We start from the raw sequence: 18,152 nt of genomic DNA, 5'->3' as shown, positions 1-18,152 counted from the left end.
CATGGACCTTAATGAAAGTCATCATTCGACTTTGCCACCCCATATTGGACAAATATGTGAAATTTGACCCTCTGGCCCATAGACTAAGTATGCAACATTTCATTAGAAAACACAGAAAATACAGGGATGAGGATGGTGTTTAAATAAAGCCGTGATTTAAGAAAAAATCTGTATTCTGAAGAAATGCAACAAAACATTTTCACCCAGAGAACACCCGGCTCCAAAGTTTATCAACAAATATTAATATTAAACCAGGAGACAATTTAACTTTGCTATTGGTGGGTTCCCCAGGTAGCGAGGGGAATGACATCCCTTGAGAGGGCAAGAACGAGATGCATGTTAGGGGAAGTACAATGTTATCATAAGGAGCCGTATACATGGTATACAGAGGAGGAATGGAGGGAAAAACAGAGGCAGAGGAGGTTGAAGAGAGAGAGGGAGGAAGAGGGTGAGCTTGAATCGGTTAAGAATGGCTGACAAAAAGGGAGATGGTTTGTTAAAGAAGAATGGTAGAAAGTGTAAGCAGAGTGAGCTGTACGCCGGATCGAAGACAGGAGGTGGTAGGTGTTGTGTAGTTCTCAGCTTACACGGAGAGTGACATTTTAGGAAAAAGTGGACCCTTGCCTTCTGGCTGATCCATTTTTGGTTTCAGGGCTGGTAAAAACAGAGATGGGTGCTGTGGAATCAGTGAAGGTAACCAGAAGTGGTCTTCTGATAATTGTTTGTGATTCTGCTGGTTAGAGGGAGCAGGCACTCCGCATCAAACGAATGGGGACAAGAGATGAGATGTGAATTGTGCACCATTGAAAGGAGTGATTTCTGGGGGAGCGGTAAATGTGAAAGTTGACCATCTGAAGGGGAAGATTCCCAGTGATTGTGATGGTCGTCATTTGGGGCGACGCAGACAGGGGGGGCGTGAGTGGTGAAATAGAAGAGTGTTTGTTGTTTTGAGTTTTGATGTTGGGTCTTTGCCCGACAAAGTGATGTTACATAAGTTATCCCGAACGAGCTTTTGTGCCGAATACATTCCGTTGTTACAGGTGTCAAGCTTATGGGCATGTGGCAGCAGTGTGTAGGAGGGAGGTTCTTAGGTGTGAGAAGTGTGCAGAAGGATATAACACAAAGGAATGTGTAGTATTGGGGAAAGAAGCGGTATGTGTTAATTGTAGGGGTACCATGGAGCTGGGGATCAGAAATGTCTGGTGCGAGAGAGGCAGGTTCAGGTTTCCAGGGATAGAGTAGTGCAGAAGTCGTATGCTGAGGCAGTGAAGAAAGTAGAAGAAGATGGATCAAGGTGGAGGGATCCTGAGAGGAGTTGTGTGAGTAGTAGATATGTACCAGTACAGTGGGATAGGTCAACAAGTGATATATGCTTCAGTAAGATAGAATTTTTAGCGTTTATAGCAATGGTTATCAACTGTCCTGCAGGGATGGAACGTAAGTCACAGAAAATTGAAGTTGTGGTGGCAGCTGCAGAGAAGTATTTGAGTGAACGAGACTTGACGTCAGAAAAGTTACAGAGTGTGTTGAGTGAATCCCAAGAGTGTGCAAAGCTGTAATCAAGGCAAAGGGTGGCTACTTTGAAGAATCTCAAGTATAAAATATATTTTGATTTGTTTAACACTTCTTTGGTTACTACATGATTCCATATGTGTTATTTCATAGTTTTAATGTCTTCACTATTATTCTACAATGTAGAATATAGTAAAAATAAAGAAAAACCCTTGAATGAATAGGTGTGTCCAAACTTTTGACTGGTACTGTATATACAGTATATATTTTTCAAACACAGTATAAGGGAGTTGTACTCCAGTCTAGTAGGTGGCGGTAATGCAACATTTATTGGATAGCAACCGCTGTTAAACCTCATTGCAGAAGAAGATTTATTTTTCTCATGTCTGCCATTTCCAGGGGCTTTATTGGGAAACATATGTTACATCGCCAAAGCAAGTGTAGTAGATAATATGCAAAAGTTGAATAAACTATAAAAATGAACAGTAAACATTACACTCACAGAATTTCCAAAAGAATAAAGACATTAAAAATGTCATATTATGTATATATACAGTGTTGTAATGATGTGCATATGGTTAAAGTACAAAAGGGAAAATAAATAAACATAAATATGGGTTGTATTTACAATGGTGTTTGTTCTTCACTGGTTACCCATTTCTTGTGGCAACAGGTCACAAATATTGCTGCTGTGATGGCAACTGTGGTATTTCACCCAGTAGATATGGGAGTTTATCAAAATCGGGTTTGTTTTCAAATTCTTTGTGGATCTGTGTAATCTGAGGGAAATATGTGTCTGTAATATGATCATACATTTGGCAGGAGGTTAGGAAGTGCAGCTCAGTTTCCACCTCATTTTGTGGGCAGTGTGCACATAGCCTGTCTTCTCTTGAGAGCCAGGTCTGCCTATCACAATAGCAAGGCTATGGTCAATGAGTCTGTACATAATCAAAGCTTTCCTTAATTTTGGGTCAGTCACAGTGGTCAGGTATTTTGCCACTGTGTACTCTCTGTTTAGGGCCAAATTTTGTTAATTCTTTCCAATGTGTCAAGTAATTATCTTTTTGTTTTCTCATGATTTGGTTGAGTCTCTAATTGTGTTGTCTGTCACCATAGGGTGGCACACAATTGGCCCAGGGTCGTCGGGTTTTGGCCGGGGTAGGCCGTCATTGTAAATACGAATTTGTTCTTAACCGACTTGCCTAGTTAAATAAAGGTTAAATAAAATACATGTTTTAAAATGTAGTTGTTCAGGTAGCTTGTATGGGCTACATCTATCTAAAGGTGTTGTGTCAAGGTTGACCAATATATTTTTGAATCACACCTGTTAACATGGCTTCCATTTCAGCAACCGTGGTGGTAAGAAGAGAAATGCTGCCATCTGGCCAAAGTAAAATATTAAAATGGATGTAACTTAAAACTTCAATGTATGTAGCCTAGACCACTAAATGCTTTGTATAGCAGTGTAGTGGCAAAGCTTTCACCATATGCTTCCATTCCACCGTAGAGATCTGCGAACATTGAATGGTTAGGGCCGCGGCGGGGTAGAGATAGAATTGGAATAGGCTTTTTTTACAGTGGCTACAAATATCAACATACCGATATTAAGAATATTTAATTTTGGCTCCACTTCGGATGTGTTGGAATTGGTGCTGATGCTAACTAATATCCACGAGGAACAACTTATTGATTGGATCTATTGTTAAACTCTACTGATCATACAATATCATTTTCATTTAGGTTAATTCAGTTCCAGTATAGACGTGCATTTTGTCTCACCACCATAATATCAATAATATTTATTTGGAAAACAGACGTGAAAAATTATGATTTATATAGCTAGTAAAACTTTTGTTAGAATTGTAACTGTTCCATACAGATAATAAATGTATCATATTATCAGTAAAGTCTAAAGAGCAAACTAATATCAGATTAGAGACCAAAACGAGAGCTGGTCAAGTCGGTTGTCAGTCTTGAAGGACCTTCCTGGCGGTAAAGTGGGCATAGACTCTAGTCAGCTGCGAATTCTCGTTGTTGACACTTCGTCGGAGAAATGGCGGCCGGAGTGAGACAGGAGCTTGCACAGCTTATGAATTCAAGCGGATCCCACAAAGATCTCGCTGGAAAGTATGTATTGAGCAAAAAAAAGAGAAAATATATGTGAATGGAGATATACATTACTTTCAACCTGAGTGTCACGTTTAGAGTGAATTATAAATGCGTCAATGAGCAGGCCGCCGATGCTATGCTAGTTCTCAAATTAGCATAAAACTGTAGCTACCGTTACAGCTATACCCAAAGATGGTGGATAAATTAAGATGTCCCACTCAGGCCGTTTACCATTTAAAAAAAATTGGCAGTTCCGGTCTGTTTAACGGTGGTTCCTCCATAGGCACCAAAGCATTGGCAGCTGGGTCTGGTCTGTAGCTGACTGTGTGCTATATGTACAAGAAACAACGAGGGAGTGGGATGTCTCGCTTTCTCTTCCGTCTCTGTTGTATACCTTTTACCGGTTTGTAGCTAGCTAGCGAGACGGTATCGGTGGTTAAAAGTCTTGCCAAAGGTCTTGTTATCAACGGTGTGCACTGCTAGTCGATCAGCTAGCTACAGACAGTAAATTAACATCAGCTAGCTTGCCTTTAATAATAATTTATTACATTTCTATAGCGCTTTAAATAACAATCTCAAATCGCTAGAAAAGCAAAAAACAAACAAGTAATAGATTATTATGAGTAGTCTAGCTACAGTACAGTATAGTTAGGTCAACCAATATAGTCCAAATCTTTGAGTGCATGCATCCTCCAAAATAGAGAGGGACAGTTCATGGCTTGATCAGAGGAAGGTGTTCAGGGAGATGGGTGATAAAGAGTGGTGAGGATCATGGAGAGGGCTACTCTGGGAACCAGCCTGTCGTGTAGCTACTGGACTTCGCCTTCAATTAATGGACATATGGCACCCACTTGGGGTGATGCCTCAGAGGCCCTCAGCAGCTCTGGGCACCAGAAATCTCACCACACACAATTCAGAGCACTAGCCAGTCATCCTCATTACAAGCCCCCAGCCTCAGTACCGCATTCCTTTACTGCACCTCCCATTCCTTTCAATCTTCAGGTGACTCTTTTATTCAGCCAGCTAGCTAACCAGGCCAAGAAGAGTTGACCTGCTAGCCCATCTGCAGATTTGTGGGTCAAAACCACCAGAGATATGCAATAAAACTCAATGTTATCAAAAACAAAACAGCTGATTTTAAAATAACACACAATTAAAAACACTTTAAACTTGATTCAATATAAACTTGATTAAATATCTATATATTTACAGGAGCTCTCTGCTTTCGGCTGCTACTGGGGCGCAATGGCGACTACAGACCAAATAATGTAACATTAGTTAACCCACTTAACTGTATTTTGCTTGTTATTTCAATATGTGTATTGTTTTTTATTTTGTGATTATAGGCTTGCTATTCCATTTCCGTTTTGTCATTTCCGGAAGTGCATTTGTGAAAATACTGTTCTATTCTCAAGTCATGAATATAATTTATAACTTAAGATGGCTATCTAATCCAACCCTTTTATCAATTGTAGATATCGACAGATTCTGGAGAAGGCCATCCAATTCACAGATGCAGAACAATTGGAATCATTAAAAGCATTCGTTGAAGCAAGTGAGTATCCTGTACAAAGTAAAGGATAGAATACATCCTGCTGCACACCGTTGTTACATAAATTCCCCCTTTTCCTTTGTACAATCATAGCTCATAAATCACATGACTGTATATCCTTTCTAACTGTAATCCTCTCCTGTCCTGCAGTGGTCAATGAGAACGTCAGCTTAGTAATCTCTAGACAGCTGCTGACAGACTTCTGCACAAATATCCCCAGTCTTCCTGACAGCACAGCCAAGGCAGTCTACCACTTCACACTAGAGAAGATACAGCCCAGGGTCATCTCTTTTGAAGAACAGGTGATTACTGTAATACTTTACTCATTGGGCCTGAGTATCTGATGGTTTTCTCTTTTGTCTGGCACTTGATTGCTCACAGAGTAATGCACACACCTGGCTCCCCAGATTTAGACTAGACACTGGTTGGAAATAAATAATACAAATGTCTACCCTATGTCTAAATCCCATATTTACCCCCAGGTGGCCTCCATTAGACAGCACTTAGCCACCATCTATGAGAAGGAGGAGGACTGGAGAAACGCTGCTCAGGTTCTAGTGGGCATTCCTTTGGAAACAGGACAGAAGTAAGTCACTTTAGTCCAGTGTTTCCAGATCTATTGCTGGGGGGACCCGCCGGGAGTGTCCAATTTGGTTCTAGCTCAGCACTAACACGTATGATTCAAGTAACCAACCTTCTTGTTCAGGCAGTACAACGTAGACTATAAGTTGGACACGTACCTGAAGATCGCCCGTCTGTACCTGGAGGATGACGACCCTGTCCAGGCCGAGGCCTACATCAACAGAGCCTCTCTGCTCCAGAACGAGTCCACCAACGAACAGCTACAGGTCCACTACAAAGTGTGCTACGCCAGAGTGTTGGACTACAGGAGGAAGTTTATCGAGGCGGCGCAGCGGTACAACGAGCTCTCCTACAAGTCCATCGTCCACGAGACCGAGCGTCTGGAGGCCCTGAAGCATGCTCTCCACTGCACCATCCTGGCATCAGCGGGTACCTGCTACTGTTTTTACACTGTTTGGTGTGTTGTCAGTCCAAGCATCATAAGAAGGCGTGCCGTTAAAACAGTTCTGACTGTGCCATTGCTACGTCGTTGTTTTTTGGGGCTCCGGATTTTGTCTTGGCCTTTTATTGGGGCGGCAAGTAGTAACGTGATACTTCTCTCTCCAGGCCAGCAGCGCTCCCGTATGTTAGCCACCCTGTTTAAAGACGAACGCTGTCAGCAGCTGGCGGCCTACGGCATCCTAGAGAAGATGTACCTGGACCGGATCATCAGGGGGAACCAGCTGCAGGAGTTTGCGGCCATGCTCATGCCCCACCAGAAGGCCACCATGGCAGACGGTCAGTCTCTGCCTCGCCCTCTCTCCACAGTCCTTAAGTTATTCTACTGATTTGTGTGACAAGGAAATATGCTCAGCTGCATTACTGTGGGTTTCTGTTTGTAGGCTCCAGCATATTGGACAGAGCTGTTATTGAACACAACCTGCTGTCTGCTAGTAAACTTTACAACAACATCACGTTTGAAGAGCTAGGAGCGCTTTTGGAGATCCCTCCCGCTAAGGTAAGATGGATTTCAACATACAACACCCCAACAGGAGTAAGTGTTGCTTTTGGGTGGGTGGGTGGGGGGGGGGTAGGTATAGATAGGGTTTTTGTAATATGTTCTGTTACTTACTATATTTGTAAATGGTGAAAATCAGGCCCATTTTTAAACTGTTCTTTAATATGTGATCGAGGGTCACAGTTTGTGTAGGAATCTTATTCCTCAAGACATTTAGTATCTGATGGAAAACAATGACTTTTCAGTGAAAGAATTGGGAATGTGATTTATGATTAAAGTAGCGTTTTGAGGGCATAACCAGAACCTTTGAGTGTGACAGGTAGAAGTTGGGGAAAAACAACCCCTATTATCTTTGGGGTTTTCTTCAAACCACCTTAACACAGACATACAGTATTTATCCCAAACTATAAATGCAATAATATTGTGAGGTATGTTAATATGAACGTTGAAGTGTCAGTTTTAAAAGCAGCAGCATTACGTCGAAGGCTTGTATTTTGAATATATATGTTGTTGTGCAGGACGATTGTCCCGATGGTGAGGTCCCTGGTTACAGATGCAATCTGGTAGGGAACATAATCACTACTTTACTAATGAATGAGGTGTGAAACCCAAAATACAGAACTAAAATTCATTTGAAGTAAAAGCCTTGTTTGGCTCTGTCTCTCTCTCTCTCTCTCTCGTCTTTCTTTCTTCTCTTTCTCAAAATGTCTCGCTTGAAGACGTGAAAGAATCAGAACTGAATGTGCACTCCCCTTATAATGCCGGTGGTCTCTGTTTATTCATCTCTGTTTTTGTGAACGTAAAAGGTGTCTTTGTCATTCTAAAGACTCATCTTGTGTCATATTTTGCGAGGTAGGCTTCTTCAGGTAGTGGGATTGGGGACGCAGTACTCATAACCGTGTGGAAAATGTAGTCTTGATTAATGATCAAGTTGATTTAGGGGCACCTAAGATATCTGTTATTTATTGTCTCTGTGGTAAGTAGTAAATTACGGTTATATATTTAAAATTAAAAAAAGATGTTATACTGTACAAATAAATGACCTACGTTGGAATGACAGGAAAGCAGCGGAGATTGTTTGTTTAGGTTTAATGATACAGGCATTAGAAAGGTCTGAGCTTGCCTGAACTAAGTATTTCTGTTCTATCAACATGGAACAGTGCGATCTGAGTTCCAACTCTCTATTGTATATTTGGGTTCTTGTTATTACTCAGTCGTCCATTACAGGCTTATCTTATATCCCACAGTATGTGTTGCTGCATACTGTTTCTGTCCCCATTCTCCCCCCTTTTCAACTGCTGAATTGAAAGGATTGTAGAGTTATGTGAACTACTCATTGGTTTACGTGTAAATGGACTAGGCTGCCACATTCAGAAAACGAGTAAATCTGTGATATATATATATTTATATGTGTGTGTATGTATGTATATCGTTGAAAGAACATGAACTGCATGTCTTGCTACAGTGGACTTACAGTGTAGATATTAAATAGAACAGTGGGATGGAATTAGTGAATTATAACGGGAGTGAGACGCTACACTACATTTCTCCATTGGGCTGGGTGAGACCGAAATACATTGTAATGCGTACCGTTACAGCTGCCATACCCATTGGCTGTGTTGTGGTTAAATATTACAGTAGTTATTTACACAGACTAACTAACACCACTTCATACTCCTATTGGCCTGGAATGAATTTGATCATCTTTCACTGGCCCAGTCCAAAAACAACCCCTACCCCCTAGCCACTTCATGGGGATCTGTGAGGATTGTACGCTAAGCAATATGGCTAGCAGTCCACCAAGGCTAGAGGCGAGGGGCTAGGGTTTGTTTCTGGCCCGGGGCCTTTGTATTAACTTGTTGTTGACGTGTTCCTGTGCAGTAGTGTAGTGTGAGTGTGCATGGAGATGCCAGTGAGCTGTCCCTCTGTGTCTCTGTCCCTGTCCCCCAGGCTGAGAAGATCGCCTCCCAGATGATCACTGAGGGACGCATGAACGGCTTCATCGACCAGATCGATGGAATCGTCCACTTTGAGAGTGAGTATTTGAAAGAAGTCTCCGGCTATGCCGGCTGCCCAGTCGGCTCTAGGGGGATGAGATGCCTCCCTCTCTAGGTTAGGACCTGGTTCCCGTGGCTCCTATTTGGAGCGACTATAATCCTAGGCTTGCTTTTTGGAAGGACTTCATCTTTTTCAGTGTCAGATTTTTTTTTCTGCATTATTCCTTTTATTAAATAAGATACTTAACTCTCTCTCGCTCTTTCCCTCCCCCTCTCCATCTCTGTCTTTCAGCACGGGAGCCCCTGCCCACCTGGGACAAGCAGATCCAGTCTCTGTGTTTCCAGGTGAACAACCTGCTGGAGAAGATCACTGCGGCTGCTCCTGAGTGGACAGCCCAGGCCATAGAGGCTCAGATGACCCAGTAGATTGACTGACACCCCCTGGCGTGGAACACATCATCACCCACACTGGGGCACCCCATCTCCCTATTCCCTATGGAGGGTGCCATTTTTGGACAAAGCCCCCAATTGTTTCCCCTAGAGGTTTTGGTTGGGTGGCTGGGCAAAGGTATGCAAGATCGTACATCGCCGTACGGTACTGTGGACTGCAAACTCCAAATTGTTCAGTTGAAGCCAGATCCAGATGTTTTTTTGGCATGGGCTGATAGAGCTTCGCTGAGTGCCCCGTCTCTCGCTCTCTCTCCCTCGAGACAAGTTCCAATCTGGTGGTCCTCCAGCATGTTTCTCTACTGTTTATTATGCTTGGAGTTTACCATTCATCTTTATAGGACTAATTAATGGATGCTTGAATCCATTGGCTCATCAAGTTACCAGTTGTTGCAATCTCGTGTATACTTTGACTCAGACACTGGTGTCCCACAATGAAGGTGTTTGTTATTAAGGTTGAAATGTGAAAGACACACGGCAATTCCTACTGAACCTCTATATTTGCTGCTGTGTTCTTGTGCAAGGATCTTGTTACTTTCTGTTTGGAGACATTTTGTCAGACCTGGAGTGCAACGTCAACAAAAAGATTAATAAAAGTTGAAAAAGAAGTTTGTGTTTAAATAAATAAATATATATATATATATATATATATATAGTATATTCTGCATAATCTGCTCTTTTTCATCACAATTTGTGTTCCAGCTATGTTTTATACTGTTGAAGTTGCAAATTCCGACTTCTTCAGCAAGGTCCGCATTTGACAATTAGTATCTTCCTCCTGGTTTCTCTGAAAGAGAACATTTGAATCACAATTTACTTACACCCTGTCAGTAAGAATTACATTGTACCAGTTTGATTGGACAACAGCATGATACAGAAACTCAAATCGTTTCTGGATGATAAATTGCAGTAGTAATTGAATAACAATGCTTTTACATAACCAGATTTAGCCATGCATTTTCTATACACAGTCCCTCTATAATCCGGATCCAAACAGCCTGTTTCACTGTATAACAAGTCATTGGCGTAAGCGACTCCGTTGGATCCACACACAGGCTCAAAGTTGAAGGGACAGCCAGGCAGCTGGTAGTTGTAGCACGTGATGAGGAGTTGCATGTTGTGAGTCTTTCCTCCCTGACTTTTAATTAGTTTAAATTTGCCAATATGTTTAGTTGCATAAGAAAAAGTATTTTATTCAACTCTTCGTATCAAAATAACTATAATTGGATACATTACCTTCTTAAGAGGTTACCCCCCTGCACATCTGATGGACAAAACATTGACGTTGATAAAGTGACACAACATTTACAATACATACAAACATTTACATTTCAATGGTAAAGAGGTATGCTTACTTGAGAGGCAGGATAAGATGAGAAGAAGGAGAAAAGTAGGTTTTCCAGGCATATTGACAACTGCAGTAGTCAGCTATGGTGAGTAATTCTCCTGGTAATGGTGAGTATTTCTCCTGGTAAGGGTGAGTATTTCTCCTGGTAATGGTGAGTGACTCTCCTGGTAATGGTGAGTGTCTCTCCTGGTAATGGTGAGTGATTCTCCTGGTAATGGTGAGTATTTCTCCTGGTAATGGTGAGTGATTCTCCTGGTAATGGTGAGTATTTCTCCTGGTAATGGTGAGTATTTCTCCTGGTAATGGTGAGTGATTCTCCTGGTAATGGTGAGTGACTCTCCTGGTAATGGTGAGTGACTCTCCTGGTAATGGTGAGTATTTCTCCTGGTAATGGTGAGTGATTCTCCTGGTAATGGTGAGTATTTCTCCTGGTAATGGTGAGTGATTCTCTTGGTAATGGTGAGTGATTCTCCTGGTAATGGTGAGTATTTCTCCTGGTAACGGTGAGTGATTCTCCTGGTAATGGTGAGTATTTCTCCTGGTAATGGTGAGTATTTCTCCTGGTAATGTGTGATTCTCCTGGTAATGGTGAGTGTTTCTCCTGGTAATGGTGAGTGATTCTCCTGGTAATGGTGAGTGATTCTCCTGGTAATGGTGAGTAATTCTCCTGGTAATGGTGAGTGTTTCTCCTGGTAATGGTGAGTGTTTCTCCTGGTAATGGTGAGTATTTCTCCTGGTAATGGTGAGTATTTCTCCTGGTAATGGTGAGTATTTCTCCTGGTAATGGTGAGTGATTCTCCTGGTAATGGTGAGTATTTCTCCTGGTAATGGTGAGTGATTCTCTTGGTAATGGTGAGTGATTCTCCTGGTAATAGTGAGTGATTCTCTTGGTAATAAATGTCTATATACTCTTATCAGTGTTTGGGAAACCAGTTCATCAATGACCTGGCCTCATGTCTGGCCAAAGTCCCCCTTCTGCTCTATTGACAGTGACACACATTTTTTTTCTCTAGTCTTAAACAAAATCTCACAGTATCACCACAGATATCCAAGCGGTTGTGTATTTATCAGGTGTCATAAATGAGAATATCACACACAACAGAGGGGAACACTTCAAACACAGCTGTATGGCAGGGCTCCGATTGACAATTACATGATTAATCTATCTGCCATAATCGCCAATGGACTTGTGGTTTGTCACTGCCTTTATTTCTATTGCAAAACATGGGTAACTAGTAGGCCTAAAGTTTAATGACCAGGTTAACCAATACATGTGTACAGTGCTTCACCCTGAGGTGTGTCAGAAATTATTAACTGACTTGAGTTATATCGCTGCTCAGATGATCTTTTACTTATTTTGTGTACAATAATTTTATTTTTATTCATTATAATGTGACATAGAAGTGGTCCATACCAGCAGTAAAGGGGAAGAAACATTTCTTAAAAATTAATAGAGAATATATATATATATATATTTGACTGATGATGCACAATTTCTAGGAATTTCTGAATAATCAAGCCACAATACATGTCCTACTATTGTAGCATTGGAGCGTTTTAATAGCATTTATATTGGCAAATTATGTTTGGTAAAAAGAATACCGGACATTTATTGCTTTCTGTTTCTTGTCGCAAAAGCAAAAGCTAATTCAGAAGACTGGAAGTGGAGCTCAAATATTTTTCTTCAGGCATCTGGCGCCATCTAGAGGAAAAGAGACATGAATACCAGTAAACGCTAGTACATTTCGTCTTTAAAACGCTTTACCTGCTCTACTGTATGAGGATGAACCATGCCACAAAGAACACAAATTATTCAATGTGTTACACTTACATAAAGTTGAAGGGGTCAGTAGGTCCAAGGCTACATGATCAGTTATGGCCTCACTACAGTTTCGACAGCACTACCATAAATTTGAGGCAAGGCATCATTTACACCAGTCTCTTATTTGAGCAGCTCTTTCAGTACCCGCTGATGTGTGCAAGGGACCTTGTAATAAGCTATTTGGCTGTAGCTCAATTGTTTAAAAGACGCACTCAGGGTGGGTGGGTGAGATCATCCCTATCGGAAAATAAACAGCTGTGCTGTGAAACGTGGACAGACTCGTGGTTGTACCTGAGCTCAGAAGATCCCCTGCTCCTTCCTTAGATCTATGTCTCTCTTCAGCTGACAGGCAGAGCAGACCCTACACCACAAGGTAGAACAGAAGTCCCCAAACAAGGAGCCCTGGACACCAAACCGAACAAGATAGTTAGTGCAGCAGAGAGGCAAGGAGAGCCTCATACATCTGAGCCTGTCCCTCTAGTTAGAATGTTTCATGTGACCGAATAACAGTTATAGAGCCTCATATAACTATATTGCTGAAGTACATGAAAGGAACTCGCCTTAATGTTGTATCTGGTACGGTACATGGTGCGCATGGCCATGGTTGGCCCACACAGACAACACTCATCCATATCACTGGCGATAGAACAGCCCAGACAAGGGAAGCACCACCAACCATAACAACCTGAGAGAGAGAGAGAGAGAGAGAGAAAGTACGGTAGAAGTACATTATACTGCTACTACCTCTCAGTCCAGGAGAGAAGGAGAAAGCAAATTTAAAAAAAGCTCAGTCATGGATGAAATGAAGAAAAAATACTGGAGGCACAAAAGATATACAGCCACTTTAAGTTAAATAGGAATTTCTGTCCGCTTACATGTCCCACAGTCACTGAAGACGTCGCAGAGGCCAGTCTGGAAGTCTGATGGATGGTAGCTCCCTGGTTGTCTAGTTACGGCAGCCATGGTCTCTCTATGGAAGATAACATGGCAGAGGTCATCATTAAGTACAACCTAAACAATGGCTCTTAGCTGTTCTGTTCCTTATTGTTCCTACATTGTGGTACTATTACCATATTCTCAGTTCTCTACACCATGCAAGAAAAGCTACCAGTAGCCCAAGCAAAATGTCAAACCCATGGAAAATTAATGGAAAATTCATGCATATTTGTCATGAAAACATGATAAAACCTGACTCGTGAAAAATTCCTGTCAAAACAGTTTCTATAGTTATTACTTCACCTACAAACAGGATTTCCAGCCATGTGATAACTTATTGTGAAATAAATCTCACCAGTATGATGTAGTTGAACTGAATGATAATACTGTACAGAAGAAGAGGCAAGAATCGTCGGTGGCGTCAGGTGGAGAACTGAGGGAGGGTACTGGGAAGGAACATAATTATATACTGTTTCAGGACAGGTGATTGACATGGCCATATACTTTACAGCCACTAAGAGTAGGGACTAACTACCAATAGAAAACTTTAATACACGAAGATGCACAAACAAGGAAATGAACATGCAGTTTTTCATGTTTAAAAAACATTATTAAAATGATTTTATTATGTTGGCTTGTCCATTGTTCACTTTGTGAATATGAAGATGAAAATCTCTTGTACATTAGTTCCATGGCTCTATACCTCATAACTAAATTCATGCGGAGCCATATGTATACATGTATAGGGCCTATATAGGCATGAGGTCAAGCACCAGTTTAAGGTCCAAAAAGTAAAGGGGGCTTATCTTACAAACTGATAACAATAATAATAATAATAATAATAATAATAATACAATAATAATGAATCCCTATATTCATCTTTGAGTCACAATTATGAGCTGTTAACGCCAAGGTTCAAAGTTTTCCATGAATGGCTGCTGCTCCCCATGTGATGGTGTCTGTGATAAACATTTGGATTTGATAGTATTGGTAAGGTTAAATGGTGTTGGGGAAGCTACTCTTAAAACATAGTTTACCAAGAAATTACTTAAGAAGAAGTTAAGGTACACTAAAGCTACCCTTAAAAAATATATAGAAGTTTACTTAACTAAGGTTACTTTGAACAAGTAGTTCACTACATCCAAACTACTTCATGAAAAAGTCTCATCTAAATCTGAAATGTCACAGACTACAAAATGCACGACAGATCATTCTGGGGTCAATTGTTAACGGAATGTGTTATTTAGCCTATTAAACACAAAAGCGAGAATTAGGCAGGTCTGATGCCGAATAGGAAAATGATTGCCTACTTCACAATTTTTTTTATTTTCCTTTAGCAAAAAAGTAGTATGTAGTTACAATAGTTAGCTACACCTCTACACGGCAAAAAAAGGAATTAACTATTGAAAACGCTACCAAGCTTTGAATTGAGTTCAACTACCACTACTCGAAAATGGAGGTAAGTTACTAGTTGAACTACATGACTCCCCAACACTGGGGTTAAACCAACTTACCATGGTAACATATCTACCATGAGCATAGTAATTAAAAAAAGAATAACATATATATACACTGCTCAAAAAAATAAAGGGAACACTTAAACAACACAATGTAACTCCAAGTCAATCACACTTCTGTGAAATCAAACTGTCCACTTAGGAAGCAACACTGATTGACAATACATTTCACATGCTGTTGTGCAAATGGAATAGACAACAGGTGGAAATTATAGGCAATTAGCAAGACACCCCCAATAAAGGAGTGGTTCTGCAGGTGGGGACCATAGACCACTTCTCAGTTCCTATGCTTCCTGGCTGATGTTTTGGTCACTTTTGAATGCTGGCGGTGCTTTCACTCTAGTGGTAGCATGAGACGGAGTCTACAACCCACACAAGTGGCTCAGGTAGTGCAGCTCATCCAGGATGGCACATCAATGCGAGCTATGGCAAGAAGGTTTGCTGTGCCTGTCAGCGTAGTGTCCAGAGCATGGAGGCGCTACCAGGAGACAGGCCAGTACATCAGGAGACGTGGAGGAGGCCGTAGGAGGGCAACAACCCAGCAGCAGGACCGCTACCTCCGCCTTTGTGCAAGGAGGAGCAGGAGAAGCACTGCCAGAGCCCTGCAAAATGACCTCCAGCAGGCCACAAATGTGCATGTGTCTGCTCAAACGGTCAGAAACAGACTCCATGAGGGTGGTATGAGGGCCCGACATCCACAGGTGGGGGTTGTGCTTACAGCCCAACACCGTGCAGGACGTTTGGCATTTGCCAGAGAACACCAAGATTGGCAAATTCGCCACTGGCGCCCTGTGCTCTTCACAGATGAAAGCAGGTTCACACTGAGCACGTGACAGACGTGACAGAGTCTGGAGACGCCGTGGAGAACGTTCTGCTGCCTGCAACATCCTCCAGCATGACCCGTTTGGCGGTGGGTCTGTCATGGTGTGGGGTGGCATTTCTTTGGGGGGCCGCACAGCCCTCCATGTGCTCGCCAGAGGTAGCCTGACTGCCATTAGGTACCGAGATGAGATCCTCAGACCCCTTGTGAGACCATATGCTGGTGCGGTTGGCCCTGGGTTCCTCCTAATGCAAGACAATGCTAGACCTCATGTGGCTGGAATGTGTCAGCAGTTCCTGCAAGAGGAATGCATTGATGCTATGGACTGGCCCGCCCGTTCCCCAGACCTGAGTCCAATTGAGCACATCTGGGACATCATGTCTCGCTCCATCCACCAACGCCACGTTGCACCACAGACTGTCCAGGAGTTGGCGGATGCTTTAGTCCAGGTCTGGGAGGAGATCCCTCAGGAGACCATCCGCCACCTCATCAGGAGCATGCCCAGGCGTTGTAGGGAGGTCATACAGGCACGTGGAGGCCACACACACTACTGAGCCCCATTTTGACTTGTTTTAAGGACATTACATCAAAGTTGGATCAGCCTGTAGTGTGGTTTTCCACTTTAATTTTGAATGTGACTCCAAATCCAGACCTCCATGGGTTGATAAATTGGATTTCCACTGATTATTTTTGTGTGATTTTGTTGTCAGCACATTCAACTATGTAAAGAAAAAAGTACTTAATAAGATTATTTCTTTCATTCAGATCTAGGATGTGTTGTTTAAGTGTTCCCTTTATTTTTTTGAGCAGTATATATATACTCTCATTACAGGTGTGTGTGTGAGAGAGAGGAGCAAAAGGGGCTGGAAGGGATTCTGTTTGCACACATTTTGCTTGAGAGGGGTTTTACAGGTGTATGCTATGCTACCATCCTCTTGTGTCAACAATGGTGTTTCAAAGGTCAACATACAGTAAAATATGATGTTCAATTGTCACATACACCAGCTAGGTGCAGTGAAATGTGTTGTTTTACAGTGCCTTGCTCAAGGCAGTACAACCAAATAAATGATATGTCATTATATGTTTACTTTATGGTTTTGTGTTTTTATATTTGTTTTTATTTCTATTACTTTTAAGATTTTTATTTGAAATAAAAGAAAGGAAAATAAAAAGTTATATAGACATATTTAGCAGATGTTATTGCGGGTGTAGTGAAATGCTTGTGTTCCTAGCTCTAACAGTGCAGTGCATCTAACAATTCACAAAAATACACACATCTAAAAGTACAATCATGGAATTAATAAATATACAGTGCATTCGGGAAAGTATTCAGACCCCTTCCCACTTTTCCACATTTTGTTACATTAGAGCCTTATTCTAAAATGTATTAAATCACATTTTCCTCATCAATCTACATACAATAACCCACAATGACAAAGTGATAACAGATTTTTAGAAATTTTAGCAAATGTGTGTATATATGTAGAGAAACAAGATTCTCTGGTCTGATGAAACCAAGATTGAACTATTTGGCCTGAATGTCAAGCGTCACGTCTGGAGGAATCCTGGCACCATCCCTACAGTGAAGCATGGTGGTGGCAGCATCATGCTGAGGGGATGTTTTTCAGTGGCAGGGAATGGGTGACTAGTCACAATCGAGGCAAAGATGAACAGAGCAAAGTACAGAGAGATCCTTGATGAAAACCTGCTCCAGAGCACTCAGGACCTCAGACTGGGGTGAAGGTTCACCTTCCAATAGGACAACAACCCTAAGCACACAGACAAGACAACACAGGATTGGCTTCGGGACAAGTCTCTGAATGTCCTTGAGTGGCCCAGCCAGAGCCCGGACTTGAACCCAATTGAACTTCTCAAAAGAGACCTGAAAATAGCTGTGCATCGACACTCCCCATCCAACCTGACAGAGCTTAAGAGGATCTGCAGAGAAGAATGGGAGACACTCCCCAAATAAAGATGTGCCAAGCTTGTAGTGTCATACCCAAGAAGGCTCAAGGCTGTAATCACTGCCAAAGGTGCTCCAACAAAGTATTGAGTAGAGTCTGAATACTTATGTAAATGTGATATTTCAGTAATTAATATACAGTTGCAAAAATGTCTAAAAACCAGTTTTTGCTTTGTCGTTATGGGTTATTGCTTGTAGATTGATGAATAAATATGTTATACATTTTAGAATAAGGCTGTGACATAACAACATTTCCAAAAGGGGAAGGGTTCTGAATACTTTCCGAATGCACTGCATATAAAGTTGATATGTATCTCTGTGGGTGCTGTTTGTAGAAACATAATCTTGTTGAGTTTACATTTAAACGATAAAGTCAAGGGTTATGTTCAAGATGATCAAACCGCAATGTTTCATGGGTAAATTTCGACTGACTGATCTACAAATACTAATGAGTTGTTATTTATAATGCAAGGTGACTTGTAGATCAGTCAGTCAGCAGCGCCTGCAGTCGTTTTGATGCTCTCGAACACGTCCATTCTCAATGTGACAT

General features: G+C 41.7%; 2 protein-coding genes across 5 annotated transcripts; one reads left to right on the top strand and one right to left on the bottom strand.

The window, feature by feature from the left end:
* Positions 1 to 3,359: 3,359 nt before the first annotated feature.
* LOC106562268 (COP9 signalosome complex subunit 4) lies at positions 3,360 to 9,804 on the top strand. Of its 4 annotated transcripts, XM_045688791.1 has the most exons (11): positions 4,378 to 4,623; positions 4,834 to 4,889; positions 5,097 to 5,176; positions 5,324 to 5,475; positions 5,656 to 5,759; positions 5,880 to 6,184; positions 6,362 to 6,532; positions 6,637 to 6,752; positions 7,271 to 7,315; positions 8,703 to 8,787; positions 9,042 to 9,804. In XM_045688791.1, exons 1-11 carry the CDS (start codon positions 4,393 to 4,395, stop codon positions 9,173 to 9,175), a joined length of 1,479 nt encoding a protein of 492 aa, XP_045544747.1. In that variant the 5' UTR covers positions 4,378 to 4,392; the 3' UTR covers positions 9,176 to 9,804. The 4 variants fall into 4 exon arrangements, with proteins under 4 accessions (XP_013982513.1, XP_013982520.1, XP_045544747.1 ...); XM_014127038.2 differs by lacking the exons at positions 4,378 to 4,623; positions 4,834 to 4,889 and adding an exon at positions 3,360 to 3,639; XM_045688792.1 differs by lacking the exon at positions 7,271 to 7,315.
* A 2,274-nt stretch (positions 9,805 to 12,078) lies between these two features.
* On the bottom strand, positions 12,079 to 13,769 carry LOC106562857 (placenta associated 8). The gene is made up of 5 exons (XM_014127901.2): positions 13,658 to 13,769; positions 13,242 to 13,336; positions 12,927 to 13,051; positions 12,658 to 12,768; positions 12,079 to 12,246 (listed from the first exon to the last, which is right to left on the bottom strand). Exons 2-4 carry the CDS (start codon positions 13,327 to 13,329, stop codon positions 12,664 to 12,666), a joined length of 318 nt encoding a protein of 105 aa, XP_013983376.1. The 5' UTR covers positions 13,330 to 13,336; positions 13,658 to 13,769; the 3' UTR covers positions 12,079 to 12,246; positions 12,658 to 12,663.
* Positions 13,770 to 18,152: the final 4,383 nt, after the last annotated feature.

The sequence above is a fragment of the Salmo salar genome, chromosome ssa01 (assembly GCF_905237065.1).
Source record: "Salmo salar chromosome ssa01, Ssal_v3.1, whole genome shotgun sequence".
In the NCBI taxonomy this organism is placed as follows: domain Eukaryota; kingdom Metazoa; phylum Chordata; class Actinopteri; order Salmoniformes; family Salmonidae; genus Salmo; species Salmo salar.
Note: the sequence above shows the minus strand (reverse complement) of the source record. Positions and strands in the feature narration are given on the sequence as shown.

Excerpts from the sequence above, each read along its gene's own strand:
- LOC106562268 (XM_045688791.1), top strand. The coding sequence starts at position 4,393 with ATGGAGAGGGCTACTCTGGGAACCAGCCTGTCGTGTAGCTACTGGACT. Across the intron at positions 5,476-5,655 it reads TCATCTCTTTTGAAGAACAG|GTGGCCTCCATTAGACAGCA; the intron begins GTGATTACTGTA and ends ATTTACCCCCAG. Across the intron at positions 5,760-5,879 it reads CCTTTGGAAACAGGACAGAA|GCAGTACAACGTAGACTATA; the intron begins GTAAGTCACTTT and ends CTTCTTGTTCAG.
- LOC106562857 (XM_014127901.2), bottom strand. The coding sequence starts at position 13,329 with ATGGCTGCCGTAACTAGACAACCAGGGAGCTACCATCCATCAGACTTC. Across the intron at positions 13,052-13,241 it reads CTTCAGTGACTGTGGGACAT|GTTGTTATGGTTGGTGGTGC; the intron begins GTAAGCGGACAG and ends TCTCTCTCTCAG. Across the intron at positions 12,769-12,926 it reads GTACCAGATACAACATTAAG|GGCTCCTTGTTTGGGGACTT; the intron begins GCGAGTTCCTTT and ends TTTGGTGTCCAG.